Here is a 24,809-nt window from a genome sequence, read left to right as displayed (position 1 = left end):
TACGTGTATAAAGCAAGCCATCTTTGCTAACATACTTAGCTTAAAAACAAATCAACAGTGCACTCACACATTAGTGAAAAGAATCATGGCTTACAAACCTATTGCTGGAGCATTGATGCAGAGCTCTCTGGCCAGTAGAAGGAAGGTCTTTCCCAGTACATAGACATTCACCTGAAAGAAAGTTTTAAGAACATATAAGCAAGCTTCAAAAACATTTTAAACATCTCAGCAACACACAGAAAACGCCGGAAGAACTCAGCAGAGCAGGTAGCGTCTATGGAGTGGGGAAAAAAAAAATCGATGTTTCGAGCCAGGACACAGCAGGCCTTTATCTCAATTTCATTTTGATGAATGTTCAATTATCTTCTTGTACTTTCAGAAAAGTTATGAAACGAGCTGCCAGTTGAAGTGCTTGAGGCAGGTACAACAGTATCATTTGAGAAGCACTTAACAGGTACATGAAGGGCCAGGGCTTAGAGGGATATGAGTTAAATGCAGAAAACAGGGACCAGCTGGGGAGGCACCATGGACAGCTTAGATTGGCTAGGCTAAATGGACTGTAATCTTTACTATATTATTTTATGGCTCTAAAAGATGAACTCAGGCCAAAATTCTACGTGTAGGTTACTGCTGCTGTTTTAAGATCTACCAACATACAGCTAAACCATAAAATCCCCACTTGCTTCCAACAGGCTTCTCCCCATCCACCTTCTCCTTTCTTTAGATTACAGATTGAACCTCCTCTAATAACTTAGTTCAAACTAGTTGCTTCATTAAACATATTTCAGTACTGTTCTGCATTGTGTTCTAACAGGGGACAGGGAACAGAAATGAAGGCCTCCTCCATCATACCTTTCCAATTCATCACCCCCTAAAGAAACCATGCAGATTTCTTCACCCTTGAAACACTCTGACTTGGTTCTCAAGTCTGTTACCATAGAAACCACCATGGTAACTTTGGCATAAAGCCATCAAAGTACAATAAAGACATTAAATGGAGCAGAAAATAAGAACACAGGAATCTGCAATGGCAGCATTTCTACTCTGTTCAGTGCCTAGCTCTTTTACAAGTACAGTGCCCACCACCACCCCTCTAACTTTAGCACTTCTGAGAAAAAGACAGATACAATTTTTGTAAGTATTTCTGTGACAGAAAGTATTGCTAAGTCACATAATATTTAGTCATTGCTGGCAAGGCCAATGTTACAGAGGCCTAAATTTCCTAGATAAGCTCTCCCATTGAAGGAGTACCCAGTGTTGCCACAGAGGGACATAGTCACATAGCTCCACAGTCAGGATGATGCACATTTTGGAGGACAATCTGGAAATGGTGATCCTCCCATGCAGTTCCTGCCCATCTACTTCAAGTGAGAGGTGACGTTGAAGCCTTTGACAGACTGCTTAGTGCATCTTGAAAATATCTGCAAGACCATGCAATTGATTGTGGCTTTCAGGAAGGAGAAGTAGGCAGAACACACACCGGTCCTCATTGAGGTGTCAGTTTCAAGTTCCTGGACTTCAACATTTCACAAGATCTATCCTGTGCCTAACATATTAATTCAATTATGAAGGAGGCATTAATTTGAGGAGATTTGGGTACGTCACCAAAGACTGTAACAAATTCTACAGATGTAACACAGAGAGCATTTTGATTGCTTGCATCATCATTTAGTATATTGGAGACATTGCAAAGGAGTGGAAAAACCTGCAAAGGCTTGTAAACTCAGCCAGGTCCATCAGGGTATAACCTTGCCCATCATCAAGGCTATCTTCATAAGCAATGCCTCAAAAAGACACGTCTGTAATGAAAAAGCCTCGCCCCCTAGGTTCCTCTTCCCATTACTACCATCAGGGGGGAGGTAAAGGAGCCTGAAGATGAGCACTCAATGATTTATCTCCTTCATCATCAGATTTCTGAATGGTTCATGAATAACAACATTATATCACTATACCACTCTCTTTTTGCATGATTTTTAATATATATTTCTCACTGTAACATTGTAATTTTCGTCTTACACTGTACTGCTGCTGCAAAACAACAAGTGTCATGGCATTTATCAGTGATAATAAACCTGATTCTGATTCTGCAGCAGTGGAAGGAAGGACGGGTCTGGATGGTGCTGGACAGCTTGCTCTGACCAACATGCAGCCCAAACAAAACCCCTCAGCAAAAAGTACAAAGGGCATCCCATGGCTTTCCTTTCCTGATATGTGCCGTATGTTTGTCTTCATTTTGTAAAGTACTGCAAAAAGTTAATTTTCATGTCATTTATATCCTTGGTGTGTATGGCTGTGACAATGGTAAACTTGAACTTAGCTTGCAGACCAGGGAAAAACCCTGGGGAATATAAGGAGGTAAGCTACTTTGCACAGGATACTCAGTCTCTGTCTAGTAGCCAAACCACTTAAGCAACTGATCCAGTTAAGTTTCGGGTCAGCAGTGACACCAAAAAGACTGGTGGAGGAAATGCAAGACGATTGCCATGGAATCTCTAGGAGCACACAAAAAACTGCTGGAGGAACTCAGCAGATGAAGTTGAACCTGCTTATTTAACAGATTGGTTGAGGTTAAATTGAAGTGTATAAGATGAAAAAAGGCATAGATTGAGTGGATAGCCAGGGATACTTTCATAGAGTAAAAATGGCTAAAACCAGGGGACATAACATTAAGGTTCTTGGAGGAAAATATAGGGGAAATGTCAGAGGTAGAGTTGCAAGAAAAAGTTTGTGAACCCTTTGTAATTGCCTGGTCTTTTCCATTAATGACTTATAAGATGTGGTCTGATCTTCATCTAAGTCACAGTAATAGACAAACACAATCTACCTAAACTAATAACACACAGTACTTTTCATCAATACTGAGTATACCATTTAAAAAATCACAGTCTAGATTTAAAAGAAGTATGTGAATGAGGTAATGCCTTCTACAAAACCTATTTGGTATCAGGTGTTCCAATCAATGACATGAGATTGGAGGTGTGGGTTGTAGAGGTGCCCTGTCCTGTAAAAAAGGCACACAAAGTCAGGTTACTTACAGAGCCTGTTCTTCTCAAGGAAGATCTGCTTATGTGCACCATGCCTTGATCAAAAAAACTTTCAGAGGATCTTAGAACAAGAATGGTAGAGATGTATGAAGCTGGAAGAGGCTACCAAAGCATTTCTAAAGACCTGAGTGTTCATCAGTCCACAGAAACAGAAAAAGTCTACAAATGGAGGAAATTCAGTACTCTTGCTACTCTCCCTAAGTGCAGGCGCCTTGCAAAGATCACACTAAGAGCACAGTGTGCAATGCTGAAGTAGATGAAAAAGAACCCAAGGGTAACACCAAAAGACCTGCAGAAATCTCTAGAACTTGCTAAAGTCTCTGTTCGTATGTCCACTATAAAGAAAACACTGAACAGGAAAGGTATTCATGGAAGGAAACCACTGCTCTCCAAAAAAAACATTGTTGCACGTCTCACGTTTACAAAAGCCCACCTGGATATTCCACAACACTTCTGGGACAATATCTGAGGACAGATGAGACAGAATTTGAACTTTTTGGCAGAAATGCCACATTTAGAGAAAAAAAGGGCACTGCACATTAACACCAAAACTTCATCTCAACTGTGAAGCACGGTGGAAGGAACATCATGATTTGGGGCTGCTTTGCTACCTCAGGCCTTGGGCAGCTTGCAGTCATTGAGGGAACAATGAATTCAAAATTGAATCAAGACATGTTACAGGAGAATATCAAGGTAGAGGTCTGTCACTGAAGCTCAATAGTAGTTGGATGATGCAACGAGGCAATGATCAAAACACAAGAGTAAAACAACAACAGAATGGTTTAAAAAGAAGAATATTTTGGTATTGGAATGGCCGTAAGAGTCCACACCTTAACCCAACTGAGATGCTGTGGTATTACCTGAAGAGGGCTGTTCACACAAGGTATTCCAGAAATATTAATGAATTAAAACAGTTTTGTATGGAGGAATGGTCTAAAATTTCTCCTTGCCATTGTGCAAGTCTGATCAGCAGCCACAGAAAACATCTGATAAAGGCTATTGCTGCTAAAGGAGGTTCTATCAGTTATTAAATAGAAGGATTCACATACCTCTTCCATCCTGGACTGTGACTGATTAAATAATGTATTCAATAATGATGTGCAAAGTACAATTGTTTGTGAGTTATTAGTTCAGGCAGATTGTGTTTGTCTATTATTGTGACTTAGATGAAGATCAGACCACATTTTATGAATAATTAATACAGAAAACCAGGTAACTGCAAAGTGTTACAAACTTTTCCTTGTAACTAGGTCTTTTACACAGAGTGGTGGATGCGTTAAGGCTGATTTATACTTCTGTGTCAAATAAACGCCATAGGTACAGCGAAGCCGTGTAACCTACACTGTACCCTACACCATAGCCTGACGCGCACCTCTCCAAAAATGTAGCTGTGCGTCGCGGCAACGCATACCGCAACAACTGTTATCGGTCCGCTTGGTAGCATCGCATTTCCTCCTGTCTGTAGGCATACTGTGCATACACTGATGCGAAATAAATGGTTGGAGGCCAATCATCAAATCTACCTGCTGACATCCAAATATATTTGAAATGCATTTCCTCATCCACGTCTCTCAGTGGCCGGACAAGCACAAAAAATTCACCCTCCTTCTGCCTCAATCCATTCAATGGTCGTACATACCATCTCATCCGACGTCTTCTCTCTTTTCTGTGTTGCAGTCATTTCAATAAAAGTAACCCTTGTTCAACATTTATTAGCTCCAATTCCAACATGATGCGCTCAGTTGGCAATAGAAACCCCACCGCCAACTAGCGTCTTAGCAGTGAATTGCAGAGCGACGCAGACACACCAACGCACAGGTATAAATGCTCACAGCGGCGCAGGCCACTTACGAAGGCTGTGGCATAGGCTACTACGCAGAAGTATAAATTAGCCTTTAAACATGCTGCCAGGGTGGTGGTGAAGCAGATACATTAGGGGCATTTAAGAGACTCTGAGATAGGATATAAAATGGACGATCTTGAAATTCAGCTACAGATTGACAAGTACGACTCTGCAGCCATCTTTGAAACTTGGCTAAAGGATGACTTCCATTGGGAGCTTAACATCCAAGGACATACGGTGTATCAGAAAGATAGGGTAGTAGGCAGATGGGGTGGTGAAGGTTAGATTGATCTCAGAGAAGGTTAAAAAGTCAGCACAACATCCTGGGCTGAAAGGCATGTACTCTGCTGTAAAGTTCTATGAATCTCAAATGATTGGACCTTAGCTGAAAATTGTCATTCCCTTGCACTGGTATGGCACAGATGTTGCTTGCTTCTAAATAAAACTAAGCTTAATATTGTGACAACTACACACCTAGATTGCTTAATTATCCAAGGATATACTAACATAAAAATTAGCAGCATCAACAGGTCACTAGCCCCTCACATTTACTTCAGTATTTAATATATTCAAGCCTGATCTGAATTAACCTTGACGCCACATTCCAGCTCCACCGGCCTGCAGTAGTTTTTTGCTCCTATACTCATCACAAGAAAGTAGCAGGAGGCCACTCGGCACCTCAAGCTTTGCAGGTGATATGACGATAGGTGGAGAGAAAAGCACTGTTTAGGAAGCAGGGAGTCTACAGAACAACTTGGACAGATTAGGAGAATGGGCTGTGACCCAAAATGACCCGAGTTTGCGATGGGGTCCAGAATTGACCCTATGAACTGTGCTGCTATTAAGAGAGGGGGAGGCGTCCAATGCAGTGAGAGAGAGAGAAAGAGAGAGAGAAAGAAACTGCTTGAAAGATTGGTGTTATGGTTTCTCTATAAGTTGTTTACCTTCCCAAGGACACTTGCCTGCTTGCAAAGTTCTTGCAGAGAGAGGAGGACGGAGCAGGTTGGTTGTCAGCTGGTGTCCAACATGTGGAGATGAAAACCAGGTCCGCTGGGAAACACAGACACGCAGTTTCAGACACTGAACGATCTTTGTTGCACCCACAGGAGGGAGGAGTTTTTGGAGGAACGATTCGGGGAAATCAATCAGTGGCCCTGGCAGTGTGAAAAGGTTCAACCGGTGGGAAATTATTTGTGTGTCCACCTTCACCTGGGTGATAATCACTGAAGAACAGTCGTACGTGTTATGATCATAGTTGGTGACCACAACAGGATTTCGGAAGACAATGGGAAGGTCGACGGCATCAGCTCATCTCTCACCTCTCACTCCAACGTTACTTAAATAACTACCTCAAACTGAACTGAACTCTTTTCATCATCATAAGACTGTATCCCTTCACCCCTGGGTTTGGAAGAGCCTGGGGGGGGGGGGGGGGTGTATAGATATATATCATTGCTAACCTATTTGATATGTCTGCACTTATAGTACTGTATTGCGTAGTTACTAATAAACATTATTAGTTATTAGTAATACCAGACTCCAATGTGTTTTCCATTTCTGCTGGTTCTTTAACCAGTCACAGGGTACGTGACAGGGCAAAGAGTGGCAGATGGAAAACAGTGTAGGGAAGTATATGGTCATGCATTATGATAGAAGGAATAAAGGTGTAGACTATTTTCTAAATGGGCAGCAAATTTAGAAATCAGAAGGGCAAAGGGACTTGGCAGTCCAAGTGCCGGATAACCTAAAGGTTATTTTGCAGGTTGAGTCAATGGTAAGGAAGGCAAATGGAATGTCAGCATTCATTTCAAGAGGGCTGCAATATAAAAGCTAAGACTTTATAAGACATTTGTCAGATCATGTTAGGAGTATTGTGATCAGTTTTTGGCCCTATATCTAAGAAAGGAGGAGCAGACATTGGAAAGGGTCCAGAGAAGATTCTGGAGAATGATCCGAGGAATGAAAGCCTTTGATGGCTCTAGGCCTGTACTTAAGAAGAATTAAAGGAGGATCTCATTGAAACCTACCAAATATTGGAAGGCCTAGCTAGGTAGAGTGGATGTGGAGAGGATATTTCCAATGTTAGGAGAGCCTAAGACCAGAGGGCACAGATTCAGAATACAGGAAAGTCCATTTAGCATAGAGATGATGAAGGAATTTTGTTAGCCAGAGGGTGTTGAATCTGTGGAGGCCAATTCAATGGGTAAATTTAAAACAAAAGTCGATGGATTCTTGATTAATAAGGGTGTCAAAGGTCACAGGGAGAAGATGGGAAAAGGCAGGAGCAATGACAGAATGGCAGAGCAGACTCAATAGCCTAAGTGGCCTAATGCAGTTCTTGTTTTATGGTCTTTAGTATTCTGCTTTTTTTGCCATCCAATATCATCATTGCTGATCTGCCCCAGACTCTTATTCTATGCCAGTTCCCGACAGCTCTGATCTTTCGAACTCTTCTGTAAAAACTCCCAATAATTTGACCTTTATAACCCTCTGGGGAAGAGAAGTCCTGAGATTGGCCATGATCTGTGACAATGAATTCCTACGCATCTTTGTTTTAAACAGTTGACCTCTTATAACTCTGTCCCTTTGTTGAAGATTTCCCACAGGTGGAAACATCTGCCCTTAGAATCTCAGGTTAAATGGTTATCCCCTCATTCTTTTCAACTCCAAGGAATGTAGATTGTAGCAAGGCTCCTGGCTTCCCATTCTAACCAATTTTTACAGGAGAACCATCAAAAGTACCCTGTACACAATGCCACATTTTCAACCCCTCATTGCTACAGTCAGAAGTTCTGACCTGCTTCAAAAGGTCAATAATCATACTACTGCACACGAAGAGCAGGGTGAGGTGCCTCAATGACTACCATCCAATAGCACTCACATCTACGGCAATGAAGTGCTTTGAGAGGTTGGTCATGGCTAGAATCAATTCCTGCCTCAACAAGGACCTGGACCCAGTTTGGCTATTGCCACAATAGGTCTATGGCAGACACGATCTCATTAGGTCTCCATGCGGTCTTGGATCACTGGACAATAAAATACAAATGCTTATGTCAGGATGCTGCCTATTGACTACAACTCAGAATTTAACACCATCATTCCTATAGCTCTGATCAAAAAACTCCAGAACCTGGGCCTATGTAACTGGATCCTCGACCTCCTAACTGGAAAACCACAATCTGTATGGATTGGTAATAACACCTCCACCTTGCTGATCAATACTGGTGCATCTCAGGGATGTGTGCTTAGCCTTCTGCTCTGCTCTCTAAGCCCATGACTGTGAGGCTAGGCACAGCTCAAATCCCATCTATAAATTTGTTGATGCTAAAAGCTTTGTTAGCAGAATCTCAGATGCTGACAAGAGGGCATACAGGACTGAGATATTCCAGCTAGTTGAGTGATGTCACAGCAACAACTTTGAATTGAATTGACTTTATTTCTTACATCTTTCATATACATGAGTAAAAATCTTTACATTATTTCTCCATTTAAATGTGCAATGTGCAATTTATAGTAACTTATAATAAGTAGTATGCACAACAGAACAATCAAAAGAACATAAAAATACAGTTGCCTAAGCATGGATTAAGTAGTCTGATGGCCTGGTGGAAGAAGCTGTCCTAGAGCCTGTTGGTCCTGGCTTTTATGCTGCAATATCATTTCCCAAATGGAAGCAGCTGGAACAGTCTGTGGTTGGGGTGACTCAGGTCCCCAGTGATCCTCCGGGCCCTTTTTACACACCTGTCTTTGTAAATGTCCTGAATAGTGGCGAGTTCACACCTACAGATGCACTGGGTTGTCTGCACCACTCTCTGCAGAGTTCAGAGATTGAGGGAAGTACAGTTCCCATAGCAGGCAGTGGTGCAGCCAGTCAGGATGCTCTCAATCGTGCCCCTATAAAAAGTTCTTAGGATTTGACGGCCCATATCAAACTTCTTCATCTCTCTGAGGTGAAAGAGGTGTTGTGCCTTTTTTACCGCACAGCTGTTAAGTACAGATCGTGTGAGATCCTCGGTAATATTTATGCTGAGGAACTTAAAGCTGTTCACTCTCTCAACCCCAGATCCATTAATGTCAATAGGGGCTACCATGTTTCCATTCCTCCTGTACTCCTTGTACTCAATATCAGTAGGACCAAAGAACTGATTGTGGACTTCAGAAGAGATAACACAAGGGAACACACACCAGTCCTTAGAGGGATCAGAAGCTGAAAGAGTGAGCAATTCCAAGTTCTTGTGTGGCAATATCTCCGAAGACCTAACCTGGATCCAATATACTGACGTAGCTATAAAGGCAGCAAGCCCGCGGCTATACTTTATTAGGAGTTTGAGGAGATTTTGTATGTCACGAAAACACTCAAAATTCCTGCAGATGTACCATGGCTGCATCACCTTCTGGTATGGGGGGGGGGGGGGGGTGGGGGCTACTGCACAAGATCAAAATAAGCTGCAGAGAATTGTAAGATTAGTCAGCTCCACCATGGGCACTAGCCTCTGTAGTATCCAGGACATCTTCAAAGAGCTATTGCTACCTTCAGGAAGGAGGTACGGAAGCCTGAAGGCATGCGCTCAAAGATTCAGAAACAGCTTCTTCCCCTGTACTATACAATTTCTGAAAGATCGTTGAACCCATGAATACCACCTCACTACATTTTAATATTTATTTTTGCACTACTTATTTAATTTAAATATTGTGTGTGTGTGTGTGTGTGTGTGTGTGTGTGTGTGTGTGTGTTTCTATATACACACATACACATATACTTTGTAATTCAAACACGAGGAAATCTGCAGATACTGGAAATTCAAACAACACACACAAAATGCTGGTGGAACACAGCAGGCCAGGCAGCATCTATAAGGTGAAGTACTGTTGACATTTCGGGCCGAGACCCTTTGTCAGGACCTGCTGTGTTCCACTAGCATTTTGTGTGTGTACTTTGTAATTCACATTTTTTCTATTGTTACGTATTGCATTGTACTGCTGCCACAAAGTAAAAAAAATTCTCAACGTATGCTGGTAATATTAAACCTGATTTTGATTCTGACCAGCTGCATCACTGTCTGATACAGCAATTGCAAGTCATCAGACCGCAAGTCTCTACAGAGGATTGCGAGGATAGTGAGAACTGCAGAAAGGATCATAAGAGAAGACATAGGTGCAGAATTAGGCAATTCGGCCTATGAAGTTTGCTCCACCATTTGTTCAAGGCTGATCCATTTCCCTCCTAACCCCATCCTCCTGCCTTCGCCCAGTAACCTTTCACACCCTGACTTATCAAGAAACTATCAACCTCTGTCTTAAATACACCCAAATGACCTGGCCTCCACAGCTGCCTGTGGCAAAAAATTCTGGATTTGCCACCCTCTGGCAGAAGAAATTCCTCCTCATCTCCATTCTAAATGGACGTCCCTCTATTCTGAGGTTGTGCCCTTTGCACTAAAGACTCTCCCACTACAAAAACATTCTCTCTACATCCACCCTATCTTGGCCATTCAACATTCGATAGGTTTCACTGAGATCCGCCTCATTGTTTTAAATTCCAGCGAATACAGGCCCAGAGCCATCAAACGCTCCTCACATGATAAATTCTTCATCACTTAAAATCATTTTTATAAACCTTCTTTGAACTCTCTCCAATGTAAGCACATCCTTTCTTAGCTAAGGGGCCCAACACTGCTCACAATACTCTCAAGTGAGGTGCCTCAGCATTACATTCTTGTTTTGATATTCTAGTCCTCTCAAAATGAATGCTAACATTACATTTCCCTTCTTTGCTACTGACTCAAACTTCAAGTTAACCTTGAGAGAGTCCTGCACAAGGACTCCCAACCCCTTTGCACCAAGGATTTTGGAATTTTCTCCCTTGTTAGAAAATAGTCTACGCTTTTGTTCGTTCTACCAAAGTGCATGACCATACAATTCCTGACACTGTATTCCATCTGCCACTTCGCTCCCCATTATCCTAATTTATCTAGGTCCTTCTATAAGCTCCATGCTTCCTTAACACTACTTGTCCTTCCACCTTGTCATTTGTCCGTACACTTGGCAACAAAGCCAATAATTCTGTCATCCAAATAACTGACATACTATATATAAATAGACAATAGACGCAGAAGTAGACCATTCGGTCCTTCGAGCCTGCACCGCCATTTTGAGATCACGGCTGAGTAACTACTATCCTTGTATCACCACTAGGTGATACAGAAGAATCAGTGGATCACCACTATTCACCAGCAACCAATCAGAAAAGGTTTCCTTCAATTCCACCTTTGTCTCCTGCCAATCAGCCAATGTTCTATCCATGCATCTTTCCTATAATACCACGGGCTCTTATCTTGCTAAGCAGCCTCGTGTGTAACACCTTGTCACAGTTCTCCTAAAAATCCAAGGAAACAAATGCTTCGTCAATCTGCTTGTTACTTCTTCAAAGAATTCCAACAGGTTCGTCAGGCAAGATCTTCCCTTAAGGAAAAGACAAAATCTTCAGTCCTGTAGTCATCCCCCTTTTCAATTTTGTTCGTTACACTGCATCTCGTCCTCTGCCTGTTCTTCCCGACAGTCTCACTACACTGCCTGTACACCAACTGGCCCATCCTCAGCCCCATCACTCAGTTTCATCTCCTTGCCAAATTAGTTTAAACCCTTCCCAACAGATCTAGCAAACCTGCCCAGAAGGATTCTGGTCCCCTTTGGGTTCAGGTGTAACCTGTCCTTTTTGTACAAGTCATACCTTTCCCAGAAGAGATCACAATGATTCAGAAATCTGAAACCCTGCTCCAGCACCAATTTTACAATCATGCATTTATCTGCCAAATCATTCTATTCTTACCCTCACTGTTGTGTGAAATAGTCAACAATCTGGAGAATACTACCCTGGAGGTCCTGCATTTTAGCTTTCTATTGAGCACCCTAAATTCTCTCTTCAGCACCTCCTCCCTTTTCATACCCATGTCATTAATGCCAATATGTACCAAGACTTTTGAATGCTCCCCCTCCCCCTTTAGAATGTTGTGGACCCCATCCGAGAAGTTACTGACCCTGCAATATACCCCCTGGGTGTCTCTATCACATCCACGGAAACTAGCATCTACTCCCCTATCTACAGAATCCCTTATCACTTCTGCAGGTCCCTTCTCCCCCTGTGCCTTCTGAGTCACTATGCCAGACTCAGTGCCAGAGACCTGATTGCTGTGACTTCCTTCTGGATGGCTCACCACCCCTCCCACAACAGTATCCAAAATAGCATACTTATTCTTGAAAGGAATGGCCACAGGGGTACATCACACTGGTTGCTTCCCCTCTCCTTACAGTCACCCAGATACCTGCCTCCTGCAGCCTAGGGGTGACAACCTTCCTGTAGCTCCTGTCTATCCCCTCCTCAGTTTCCTACATGAGCCAAAGGCTATGGAGATGCAGCTCCATTTCCTTAACATGTTCTCTGAGGAGTGGCAGCTCAGTGCACCTGGTGCAGATGTGATTATCTGGGAGGCTGGAGGTCTCCCAGAATTTCCACATCTCACACAAAGAACACAACTTAGCCCCTAGAATCATTCTCACTGCACTAACAGACAAAGAATGAATGAGAAAGTTACCAGGTATTTAGCTTGCGCAAGCCTATTCTTGTCAAAGCCTGATGAGCCAAAGAATCCCCAATGCTACACTCACACAATGGCCACTCCACTTGTCCCTGTCTTATTTTTATTTGCTCTTACTAATGTGCATTTGATTGAAAGCAAATTTCACATGAGTTGCCTCCTCTCTCGCTCTTGATTTGATTCAGCCACTGGAAAAACAACAAAAGCTCACAGACACTCCTTTTTCAAATCTCATTCATGGAACTCTCGCTCAATTTGATTGGACCACCGAAAAAACCATCGAACACTGTGGTCTCTCCTCTACTATTCAGACATATTTATACAGTGTGCTGTGTATGTAGAGCCCTTAGCATTATCAATGATCCTTCCCATCTGTCCAATAATTTCTTTGACCCCTACCATCAGGCAAGAGATATTGCATTAAGAGAACTTTTATTGGAAACAGCTTCTTCACTGAGGCTGTGAGATGACTTAACTCCCTGCCACCAGCCCACGCCTCATGACATGTTAAATGCCAGGAGCATCATACTATTTATTTTTTAACTTACATCATTAAAGCACTTTATTATTTGTTAATTTATTTGTGGTAATATTACTTTACACATTGTGTGTGAATTATATGTACTATGTTGTGCAATTTAGTAGGAGGAATGTTCTTTCGTTTGGCAGTATACATGTGTACAAGTTGAATGACAATAAACTTGAATTTGAGCCAACTACCATCAAGGACATCTTCAAAGATGATGCCTCAAGAAGGCAGTATCCATCGTGAAGGACCCTCACCATCCAGGACCATGCCTTTTGTCTTATTACCATCAGGGAGGAGGTACAGGAGACTGAAGACACACACTCAATATTTTTAAGAAGAGCTTTATCCCCTCTAGAATCAGATTTCTGAATGCACCATGAATCCATGAACACTACCTCACTACGTTTCACTCTTTTTGCACTCTTAATGTAATTTTTATACATTCTTATTGTAATTATAGTTATTTTTTATATAATGTATTGTTGCTTCAAAACAACAAATTTCATTTCAGTGATAATAAACCTTATTCTGATTTTGATTCAGAGCTCTGTCTGAAAATATATGGTAATACACCTCTAGAATGAGATCCAAACACATTACAGTCCAACCAAAGGATTAAAATGAACAGTAATGTACTGAAGAAATACTAAGTTGTATCAAGTCAACAAGAGGACTACAATGTCGGCAAATGCTCAGCAGGTCAGGCAGCATATGTGGAGAAAGAAACAGAGCTTACGGCTCATGTGAAAGGCCCTTATCAGAACTGGAAAAGTGATGAAACAAGTTAGTCTGAAGTTGCAATGTGCCTGGATGATGGGAGGGAGGGAACAGCTCTGATAGGGCGGTGCCAGGACTGCCATGTTGAAAAAGCCATCTGCTTGATAAATACACCAGAAAGAGGAAAATAAGAAAAAGGGACTTGTGAAAATGGAGTTCAGAGCTGCAGAAAATGCCCAGCAGACTGGGCATCATCATTGGCAACACAGTATTATAGCAGCTAACGTAACAGTTTTCAATGCTAGATGTAAGATCGGGGTTCAATTCCCACCGTTGTCTGAAAGGATTTTGTACATTCTCCCTGTTACAGCAGTCTTGAGTTTCTTCCCACAATCCAAAGACGTATGGGTTAGAGTTAGTGAGTTGTGAGCGTATAGCAGTGTTAAGATAACTGCTACACTATCATGCCACCTTCTATATTCAATGCCCTGACTCTGGTTAGGGCATACTTGGGAGTACTGATTTATTTCTCCTCACCTCATTATAGGAAGGATGTTGAAGCTTTAGAGAAGGTGCGGAGGAGATTTACAAGGTTGTTGCCTGGACTAGAGGATAGGTTGAGCAAGCTACAGCTTTTCTCTTTGGACAGAAGGAGAACAAGAGGAGAACTGATAGAGGTGTATAAGAAATAAGCAGCATTGAATGGATGCCCAGCGCAGATATGGCTAATACCAGGAGCATAATTAGAGAAACGTGTAGGGGGATGTCAGATATATGATTTATTTTTTAAACATAGAGTGATGGGTGCTTGGTAGAGATAAATACATTAGGGACATTTAAGGCACTCTTAGACAGGCACATGGATGAAAGAAAAATGTAGGGTTATGTAGGAGGGAAGGATTAGATTGATCTCAGAGTAGGTTAAGAGTTTGGCACAACATCATGGGCTGAAGGGCTTGTACTGTGCTGTAAAGTTCTATGAGGAGGATACAGAAATCATCACCTTTCAAAATGTATCTATGAACATTTGATCTCCCATAACACACAGAGCTATGCACCGAGAGCTGGTTCTATTTTGATCAGGATTCACAATGAGACCAAAGACTTCTTTTTGTGCCATGAATTTCTATAGGTTCACCAACGCCCACGGAAGAGCTGTCAAATAGACTGCAGGGTGTGTTTGTGTGTATGTATATATAAACAGAAAGTATAAAAAAGGGAAAATAATCCTGCTGATATGGGGACAGTATATGAGCTGCTCACTCAGGAGGAGCAGCTGGAAAGTCAAAAATAAACTGGGCACCAGCTGCACCCACGCAGAATTTACAAATGCACTTGGTCAACTCAAAATGCAAACAAATAGCAACCTAATTTAGCTCTCAACAGCTGCAAACCATTCGGCAGAAATAGGATTTAAAGGGAATCTAAAGGGCATGTTCTCACCGGAAGTGGAGTGGCTGCCTTTGATGGAGGTGGGCCAATAAGTTTAAGTTAGCCTACTGAGCAGCTGAAATTTTCACTTCCTGCAGCACTGGTGGCCCATAGCTGCAGTGTGTCATATCGGTGAGATGTAATTCAGGAACTCTCCAGGGTTTCTAACAGCATATCCCTGCAGTTCAGATGATGAAGAAGCCTGTGCCTGCAGGTACTGAACCCTGGAGTACAATAAGCCATGGCTCAGTAGCAAATAGCATTCTTGCCACAGCAACCAACTTCTCCAGCAAGAGTGAGTGCAAATATCACCTCTTGACATTCAACAGCACCACCACACTCAAATAAGATTCTGATTTAAAACATACAGTAAAGTGTATCACTTATATTAACAACCAACACATCTGAGGGTGCTTTGGGAGCAGCCCACATTCTGGCACCAATAAAGCATGTCCACCATGTTCAAGATTAAATTTATTATCACACAACCATATACATACATACCACCAAACAAAACAATGTTCCTCCGGACCAAGGTGCACAACACAGAACATATAACTCACAAACAATAAAGTAATATAACCAGAAATAAACTAACAAATATTTGTGTTTTACAACACAAGTTAAAAAGTAAACAGTAAAATGCTATTACTGCTTTATATGTGATAAAAACACAGAAGACAAGTGACAAAACAACAACAGACAAATAAGCCACATTCCTCTCTCCCACTACACCGGGGGTCGGCAACCTGCGGCTCCCGAGCCATTTGTGGCTCTTTCACCTCTGTGCTGCGGCTCCCTGTGGCTTTGGGAAATAATTGGTCAGTATTTAATTAAAATGTATTTTATGTTAGTTTGTTAGCTTTTGAAATGTAATTCTAAATTTGAAGATTATGGTGATCTTGTACAATCTAAGTGTGGCGACACATTTCCTGGCACATCCGAAACGGCTCACAATTAGCCAGCATTCCGGCTAAGGGAGATAGCCTACGGGGGTTTGTGAGTACGCGTCTTTTGCAGCATCTGCGTCCATGGGGGCTGGGTTGAGGGAGGCTTAAAAGCAAGGCTGTTTAGTTCGAATAAAGTTATTCGACTGCAGTTTACTGACTGCGTGAGCACACCGCTACAACGTGTTTTTATCGCTATTAATATACGTTACCACTGCCAATACCTGACACCCGCCAGTGCGCGATTTCTTTAATTTTTCGATCCGAGGTAAGCCAACTATGGAGAATTCTAAAAAAAGAAAAGTGACTGAAGAAAACAGAACGTTTAATGATACGTGGACAGATTCATTTGCTTTCACTGTTGACGAGACTGGTTTACCGGTATGCTTAATATGCAATGAGAAACTAGCAAACAACAAAAAGTCAAATGTCGCAAGGCATTTCCAGAGTAAACACGCAGCCTTTGCTCAAAAATATCCGGATGGAGATGAGAGAAAAAAAGCCGTTTCGGAACTGATGCGGAAGGTTGATCTGAGCAAAAATCATTTCCAGAAATGGATGAAGTCTGGAAAATCAACGACATACGCCAGTTATATTGCCGCTCAGGAAATAGTCAGGCACGGGAAGCAGTTTACAGATGGTGAATATATAAAAGAATCTTTCATTAAGATTTCAGAACATCTATTCACGGACTTTAAAAACAAGAGTGAAATTGTGCAGAAAATCAGGGATATGCCCCTCTCTGCAAAGACTGTCAAAGACAGAACCATAAAAATGGCAGAAGACATCACAAGACAGCAAATTAAAGACATCAATTCAGCTGTGGCCTACTCGATTGCCTGTGACGAGTCTAAAGACAAAGGTGATATTGAACAAATAGCGTTGTTCTGCCGGTATGTAAACTCTGCCGGGCCACAGGAAGAACTGATTGAGTTGATACCTCTAAAAGACCAAACACGGGGGGAGGACATCTGTGAGGCTGTCTTGAATTGTTTAAGAGCCAAAGGAATAAAGACCACCCATCTGGTGTCAGTAGCTACTGATGGGGCTCCGAATATGATGGGAACGCACAAGGGATTTGTGGCTTTACTGCAGAAGTCGCTGGACAGAAAGCTGCTGACTTTTCACTGCATCTTGCACCAAGAGGCACTGTGCGCTCAAACATTTCCTCCGGAATGCACAGAAGTAATGGATGTTGTCATTCAGATTGTCAATAAAATAATGGCAAAAAGTTTAAATCACCGTCAATTCCGTTTGTTACTGGACGAAATGGAAAGCGCATATTCTGATCTCCTGCTGCACAACAAAGTCCGGTGGCTGTCCAAAGGGGAGGTGCTGAAACGCTTTGTCGCGTGTCTGGAAGAAGTGAAAACTTTCCTGGGCAGCAAAGGGCTCACCTTTCCTGAGCTGGAACAGCCAGAGTGGCTGGAAAAGCTACACTTCATGGTAGACATGACAGCGCACCTGAACACGCTGAACACAGCTCTTCAGGGGAAAGGACGCACAGCCCTGCACATGTTGGAGGATGTTTTGGCATTCGAGCGCAAGTTGACAGTGCTTGCCAGAGATTTACAGAAAGGCACTTTGTCTCACTTCCCCAATTTGAGAGAGTTCAAACAAGGTCACGACATGATAATTTCGGAGTATTTACATTCTGCAATCATCGCAATGCAAACATCGTTTGGGAAACGCTTCTGTGAGTTCAGAGAGGAAAAAAACACATTATCCTTCCCGGTCACTCCCTTAAGCATCGATCCTTCCCTACTGAATACGACTGCATTGGCAGGTGTGAGTCAACCTGATCTTGAGATGGAACTGGCCGACATAGCCGACAAAGACATATGGGTGTCCAAGTTTAGACGCTTGACAGCAGACCTTGAAGATGTTGCCCGTCAGAAGGCCGTTCTTGCTCAGAATCACAAATGGAGTGATATTGAAAACCTTCCAAAACCGGACAAACTTGTGTTCGAAACATGGAATGCTATGCCCGACATTTATGTAAACATGAAAAAGTATGCGCTTGGAGTCCTGTCGATCTTTGGATCCACATATGTATGTGAGCAGGTGTTCTCCAACATGAACTTTATTAAAAACAAACATCGCGCACGCCTCACAGATGACAGCTTGCGATCCTGTGTAAAGATGAAGGTGACGTCATACAGCCCTGATGTGCAGACGCTGTGCACTGAGGTCCAGGAGCAGAAATCCCATTAACCAAGTATGATAAATATTTTAATTGCTTATTATTTTATGTATATTCATATTTTTTCATTGTTCAGTGAAATAGTCCTTTTATTTTTCAGGCTGACAGCTGGCTGATGTTATTTTTGGTTTGCTGCTGGCGGCAAATTTAAGTTTGGCGTTTTTCATAAATACAAGAAGGACTCAAATAGACGTTGAGTATTTTACTTAAAAGTAACCTTCAACCCAACGTCTTTTTTTCGGAGTTCAAAATGTTTTTGTTGCATGCAGAAATGTAATTTCGTTTTCTCTGCAGGAGTTCATCAATTTCATAAATGCAACACATTATAGTTTGTTTATACATAGCATAAAGGCAAAAAAAACGTTGTATGCAGTGTTATTTCATTTTAAATGTCAAACGGGTTTTGCGGCTCCCAGTGTTTTCTTTTCTGTGGGAAACGGGTCCAAGTGGCTCTTTCAGTGGTAAAGGTTGCTGACCCCTGCACTACACACACAGACATTCCTTCAATATCAGATCAGGCCATCTTCAGCCACCAGGCTCAAGGACTTGGACTTGCAGACATTGCGCCTTTGGCTGCCGCAGTGAACTTACGGAGATTTACAGACTCACCTCTGGCTATTGAGACTCGACTTCCAATCGACCTTCGGGCTTCCATCTTCATTTTCAATCCCAGGACTCACTCATCACCAAACACTAGGTCTCAAACTCCTGTATACCCAGGGGGTCACTGACCCTTGTTCCTCCTGCCTGCACAGAACTCCGATTCCAGAACCCACTAACAACTTGCTAACCCTGGGGAGGTCACCAGCCCTTGTCAATGCTGTTCTGCCAGCCCAACATCAAAATAAGGACGATATTCCACATACACAAAATCACAACACCTAATCTATTTGACAGTTAATGCTGAGGGACGTGGTGAACTATAGAAACTTGTGACATAAAAGGTGATCTTTTGACCAAAATAAAACTTTAGATCTCCAGTTCCTGGTCCATATCTTTGTGTTATGGGAGATCAAATATTTATGCACGTATTTTAAATTTAACAGAACCAGTTGTATAAATACTACGGCTTCCAAGAGTCATAAAACTACAAGACATAGGAGCAGAATTAGGCTATCTGGCTCATCCATTCCATCATGGCTAATTGATTATCCCTTTCAAACTTATTTTCTTGCCTTCTCCTGTAATCTTTGACGCCCTGACTAATCAAGAACCTTTGCTTTAAGTATATCCAATGACTTGGCCTCCACAGCCATTTGTAGTAATGAATTCCACAGATTCAACACCCTCTGGCTAAGGAAATTCCTCTTCATCTGCTCTGAAGGAACATCATTCTATTCTGAGGCTATGCAATCTGGGTCTAGACTGACCCACTATAGGAAACATTCTCTTCACGTGCATTCTATCTAGGCCTTTCAATATTGAATAGGTTTCAATGAGATTCCCCTTCTTCAGCCCAAAGCCATCATCTGCTCCTCATACGTTAATCCTTTCATTCCCAGAATTATTGTTCTCCTCTGGACCCTCTCCAATGCTAGCACATCTTTTCTTAGACAAGGATCCCAAAGCTTCTCACAATACTCCAAGTGCAGTCTGACCAATGCCTTATAAAGCCTCAGCATCACATTCTTGCTTTTATATTCTAGTCCTCTCAAAATGAATGCTAATATTACATTTGCCTTCCTTACCACTGACTCAATCTGCAAATTAACTTTCAGGAAATCCTGCATGAAGACTCCCAAGTCACTTTGCACCTCTGACTTTTTAATTTTCTCCCCATTTAGAAAATAGTCTATGCCTTACTTTCTTCTAACACATTGCATGAGTTCATAGATCCCTACACTATATACCATCTGCCTTTTCTTTGCTCATTCTCCTAATCTAAGTCCTTCTGCAGACTCCTTGCTTCCTCAACACCACTTGCCCTTCCATCTATCTTCATATTGTCCACAAAGACATCGAGAAAGTCACCCAAACCATTAAAGTGCTCCCAATACCGCATAATAATAGTACAATAATAGTAGTACACCACTAGTCACTGTCAACAATTAAAAAAAAGGCCCTTTTTATTCCCACTCTTTGCCTTCTGCCAGTCACCCAATGCTCTATTCATGCTCGTAACTTTTCTGTAATACCATGGACTCATCAAGTTAACCAGCCTCATGAGCGGCACACTGTCAAAGGATTCTGAAAAAGCAAGTAAACAACATCCACTGATTCACCTTTGCCTGTTATTTCCTTAAAGAACTCCAATAAATTTGTCAGGCAAGATTTTCCCTTAACGAAATAATACTGACTTTGGCCAATTTTATCATGTGCCTGAAATTACATTCTTAATAACGGTCTTCAGCAGCTTCCCAACCACTGAAGGCAGGCTAATTGACCTATAATTTTTCTTCTGCTGCCTCGCTCCCTTCTCAAAGAGTAGAGGTGACATTTGCAATTTTTCAGTCCTCTGGAACCATTCCAGAATCTAGTGACTCTTGAAAGATCACTTCTAATACCTCCACACATACTTAAGCTATACTTAACTTTCCACTTTCAGAGGTGTCAGAATGCCCCCGACACTCTCGAATTTCTGGCATACTGCTAGTGTCTTGCACAGTGAAGACCGATGCAAAATACTTAACAAGTTTGTCTGCCATTTCTTTGTGCCGCTTTACTAGCTCTCCAATGATCCAATATCCATCTTCACTCCTCTTTTACTCTTTATATATCTAAAAAGACTTTTTGTATCCTCTTTTATATTATTGGCCAGTTTACTGTTATAGTTCATCTTTTCTCTCCTTATGTTTTTTAATGTCACTTTCTGTTAGCTTTTAAAAGGTTCCCAATCCTCTAATTTCCCACTAACTTTTGGTATATTATACAGTGGCTTGAAAAAGTATTCCAGCCCCACAACTGTTTTCACATTTTACTGTTTCATTTTCTAAATTTAAAAATATACTGAAGTTGCATTTTTTGAGCTAATCTACAAAACAATGTACATCATGTCAAATCAAAATTCCAAAACCTGTCAACAATTTACTAAAACTTACAAACCAAAATTGCGAGGCTAAAAAAGTATCCATCCCCTTTGCAACTACCACCGTGCTAACTTTCCTCAGGTGTGATCATCTTACCAACTCATCCATATTTGTTGATTTTCGAAAATTAGAGCATCACCCATTTTCAATGAATTCATAAGAATAAACACTCCCTCTCTCTGTAAGGTCCAGATTTTCAACATAAAGACAAAAGAGCATTCAGGAAAAGTCTGGGAAATGATCACAGAGAAGCACAAATCTGGTGAAGGGTACAAGACCATCTTAAAGGCACTGAACATATCTCGGAGCTCAATGCAGTCCATCCCGAAAAAAGTGGAAAAAATATGAAATCGCAATCACACTCTCTAGTTCAGGGTACCCCTCAAAACTTAGTTACTGGAGAAGAATGGCAGTTGTGAGAGAGGCTACTGTGATGCCAGCAGTCACTCTGAGTGAGCTGCAGGTCAACGTCTGCAACTGAAATTGAAGTTCATGGCTCCACAATCTCTAAGGTCTTGCACAAAAAGGGTATTTATGCAAGAGTGGCAAGGACGAAGTCCTAGTTATAAAAAAAGCATATCCTTGCCCATAAAGACTTTGAAAAGATGTGGAAGAAGGTCTTTGGGTCAAATGGGACTAAAGTGGAACTTTTTGGCTTCAAACCTAAGTGGTACATGTGGTATAAATCTAATACTGTGCATCAGCCAGGTAACACCATCCTTATGGTGGAGGTAGCATCATGCGATGAAAATACTTTCAACAGCAGGGATGGGAAATCTTGTCAGGATTGATAGGAAAATGACTGCTGCTAAATACAGAGAGATCCTGGATAAAAACCAGCTAGCTTCTGCCAGAAAGCTTAAACTGGGTGGGAAGTTTGTCTTTTAGCAGGACAACACCCAACACACACTGCCAGAACTACCATTAAGTGACTTAAAATGAAGAAAATTGATGTCCTTGAGTGGCCTAGTCAGAATCCTGACCTTAACCCAATCGAGCATCTCAAGCTGCCCAATTAACCTGGCATAGCTTGAGCAATTTTGCAAGGGGGAATGGGCAAATGTTGCTCTGTCACATTGTGCACAGCTAATAGACTTATCCAAAAAGATTACTGGCTGTAACCCCTGTGAGAGGTGGTTCAACTAAGTACTGAGCAAATGAAGATGAATACTTTTGAACTGCTGACACTTCAGTTTGAAGTTTTAGTTTTTCGTGCTTTCAAATTTTCCATGATTTTTGGGGTCTACTGTGAAAAAGGAGAATGTGATTCACAAATAAAACTCCTCAGCTAAATTGATCAAAATTCCTGTTTGTAATACTCATTTATGTGAACAAAGGGTTGGGGGCTGAATACTTTTTCAGGACACTGGATGCCCTCTCTTGCACTTCTATTCTGTCTTTGACTTGACTTGTCAGCCAGTTACCTCATCCTCTCTTTAGAATACTTATTTGGGATACATTTATCCTGCACCTTCTGAATTGCTTGCAGAAACTCCAGCCACTGCAGTTCTGCCGCCATCCCTGCTAGTGTCCCTTTCCAGTCAACTTTGGCCAGCTCCTCTTTCATGCTTATGCACTTCTCTTTACTCCACTATAATATGCTAAAAGATAATATTCTTGTCTGCAAAGTTATTTGAACTAAATAACTTAACCAGTATTTTCTGGTTTGAAACAAGCCAAATTAAAATATCCCATTGCCTTACACTACAACTGTTGAGCAATAAGCCCAAGCGCTGTGGCACCAGTGAGCCTGCTCTATAGATAGCATTTATTTGCAATGCTGTCTTTAACTTCAAACTGATCACTGCTTTCCATTTGCAATATGAACTGAAGACCGGCTCCCATTTATGACAAGAATCTAAACAAAGAATATTAGTTGGAAAATCAACTGATTCTAAAACAATACTTTGATCTTTAGAAGTGTCAGCTGCTGTGCTTAGAAAGCTGAGCTTGGCAAAAAAGAAGAAGGCCCCCGGACAGTGAATATCCATCACAGAATAAGTTTAAAGGTTATAGAGAAAGGACAGGTGATATTACTCCACTATAATACATCTGATTTTAGTTTCTCCCCCTCTATCAGCAGGGATCACTGACTCCTAAGGGTTCCTTTACCTTAAGCTCCCTAATCAAATCTGACATTAAACAAAACCATTATTCTGGTGCCTCTCTGTAACCTTTGACACCCTTACAAATCAAAAATCTATCAACCTCCACAGCTGATGACAGCTTCTACAGTTGTCCATGTAAATGAATTCCACAGATTCACCACCCTCTAGCTAAGGAAACTCCTCCTCATCTGTTCTAAAGGGACATCCTCGTATTTTGAGTCCATGCCCTCTGATCTTAGATTCCCCTACTACAGGAAACATTCTCTGCACATCCACTCTATCTAGGCCTTTCAATATTCAATAGGTTTCAATGAGATTCCACCTCATGCTTCTAAACTCCAGCAAGTACAAGCCCAAAGCTATCAAACGCTCCTCACAAGTGCAGGTCTGAGGCTGACTATTCTCTGGGGAATTACTTGTATTAACTCTTCAGGCACACTAAACATGTGATAAAATATTTTTCACTTGTCCAAGATCACGATAGAAGCTCAATATTATCCTAGATAAAGCTGACACTGCCTAATTGGCAACCTTAACCTTAAATTTTCACCCCCTCCACCAACAGCACAGTGGCTGGAGGTCATACAGATAAAGAATGCATTATACTCAGATCCAGAGCCGCGGAATCTGCGAATCTCTTTGAACCCCCTAGGGACGTCAAAGGCCCAATGTCTACAAATCCACGTGTCCCCTGGAGGCTTTAGGCTCCAGGTTAGAGGAGTGTGCATGTGTGTTGGGGGGTGGGGGAAGGAGAGGATAAACAGGGCTTGAATAGCTGTTGTTGCTTCGTTGCTTAATATGCTCTGCTTATTTGTGCTATGTGGTATTCTGACTAGCATTTTAGGCGTGCTACGTTGGCACCGGAATGTGTGGTGCATTGGCTGTTAAAGCAAACAATGCATTGATTGCATGTTTCAATGTACACGTGATATATAAATCTGAATAAGCTTCCCTGACAGCACCAGCAAGACCTGTGAACTTCACCCTCCCCACAATACCTGGAAGGACAAAACCTTCATGGATACAGAACTTGAATCATGATCAACTTCCAAACTGCACCGTGGAAATATCTTAAAAACAATGATTGCAGTGGTTCAAGGTACCACCCACTTCTCACAGGGATGTGCAATAACAACAGGTTTCTTCTGCACAAAACCCACAGAGAGTAGATGAAAAAATTTCCTAGATGAAGCAGATATTAAACCCATAATAAAACAGGGAATGATGAAAATATTCAGCATCAGACAGCTTACTTGGAGAACACGACAAAAGTATCCCTCTCTACAGAAGCTGAATGACCTGCTCAGTTCCGCTATGTTTTTCTGCTTGTATTTCAAATTTTCATCATCTGTAGCTTTCTTTTAAA

The 24,809-nt window shown here is 41.7% G+C and overlaps 1 protein-coding gene across 1 annotated transcript in view; it reads right to left on the bottom strand.

Annotated features, from left to right (window-relative positions):
- Positions 1–24,809, bottom strand: part of brf1b (BRF1 RNA polymerase III transcription initiation factor subunit b) — a 454,941-nt gene that overhangs the window by 231,308 nt on the left and 198,824 nt on the right. The window contains exon 5 of the mRNA XM_059960793.1: positions 99–171. Coding sequence (XP_059816776.1) covers positions 99–171 — 73 coding nt within the window. The remainder of the gene's footprint in view (positions 1–98; positions 172–24,809) is intronic.

The sequence above is a fragment of the Hypanus sabinus genome, chromosome 2 (genome assembly GCF_030144855.1).
Source record: "Hypanus sabinus isolate sHypSab1 chromosome 2, sHypSab1.hap1, whole genome shotgun sequence".
Classification (NCBI taxonomy): domain Eukaryota; kingdom Metazoa; phylum Chordata; class Chondrichthyes; order Myliobatiformes; family Dasyatidae; genus Hypanus; species Hypanus sabinus.
The sequence above is the reverse complement of the archived record's forward strand: the minus strand, read 5'-3'. Positions and strand labels throughout refer to the sequence as shown.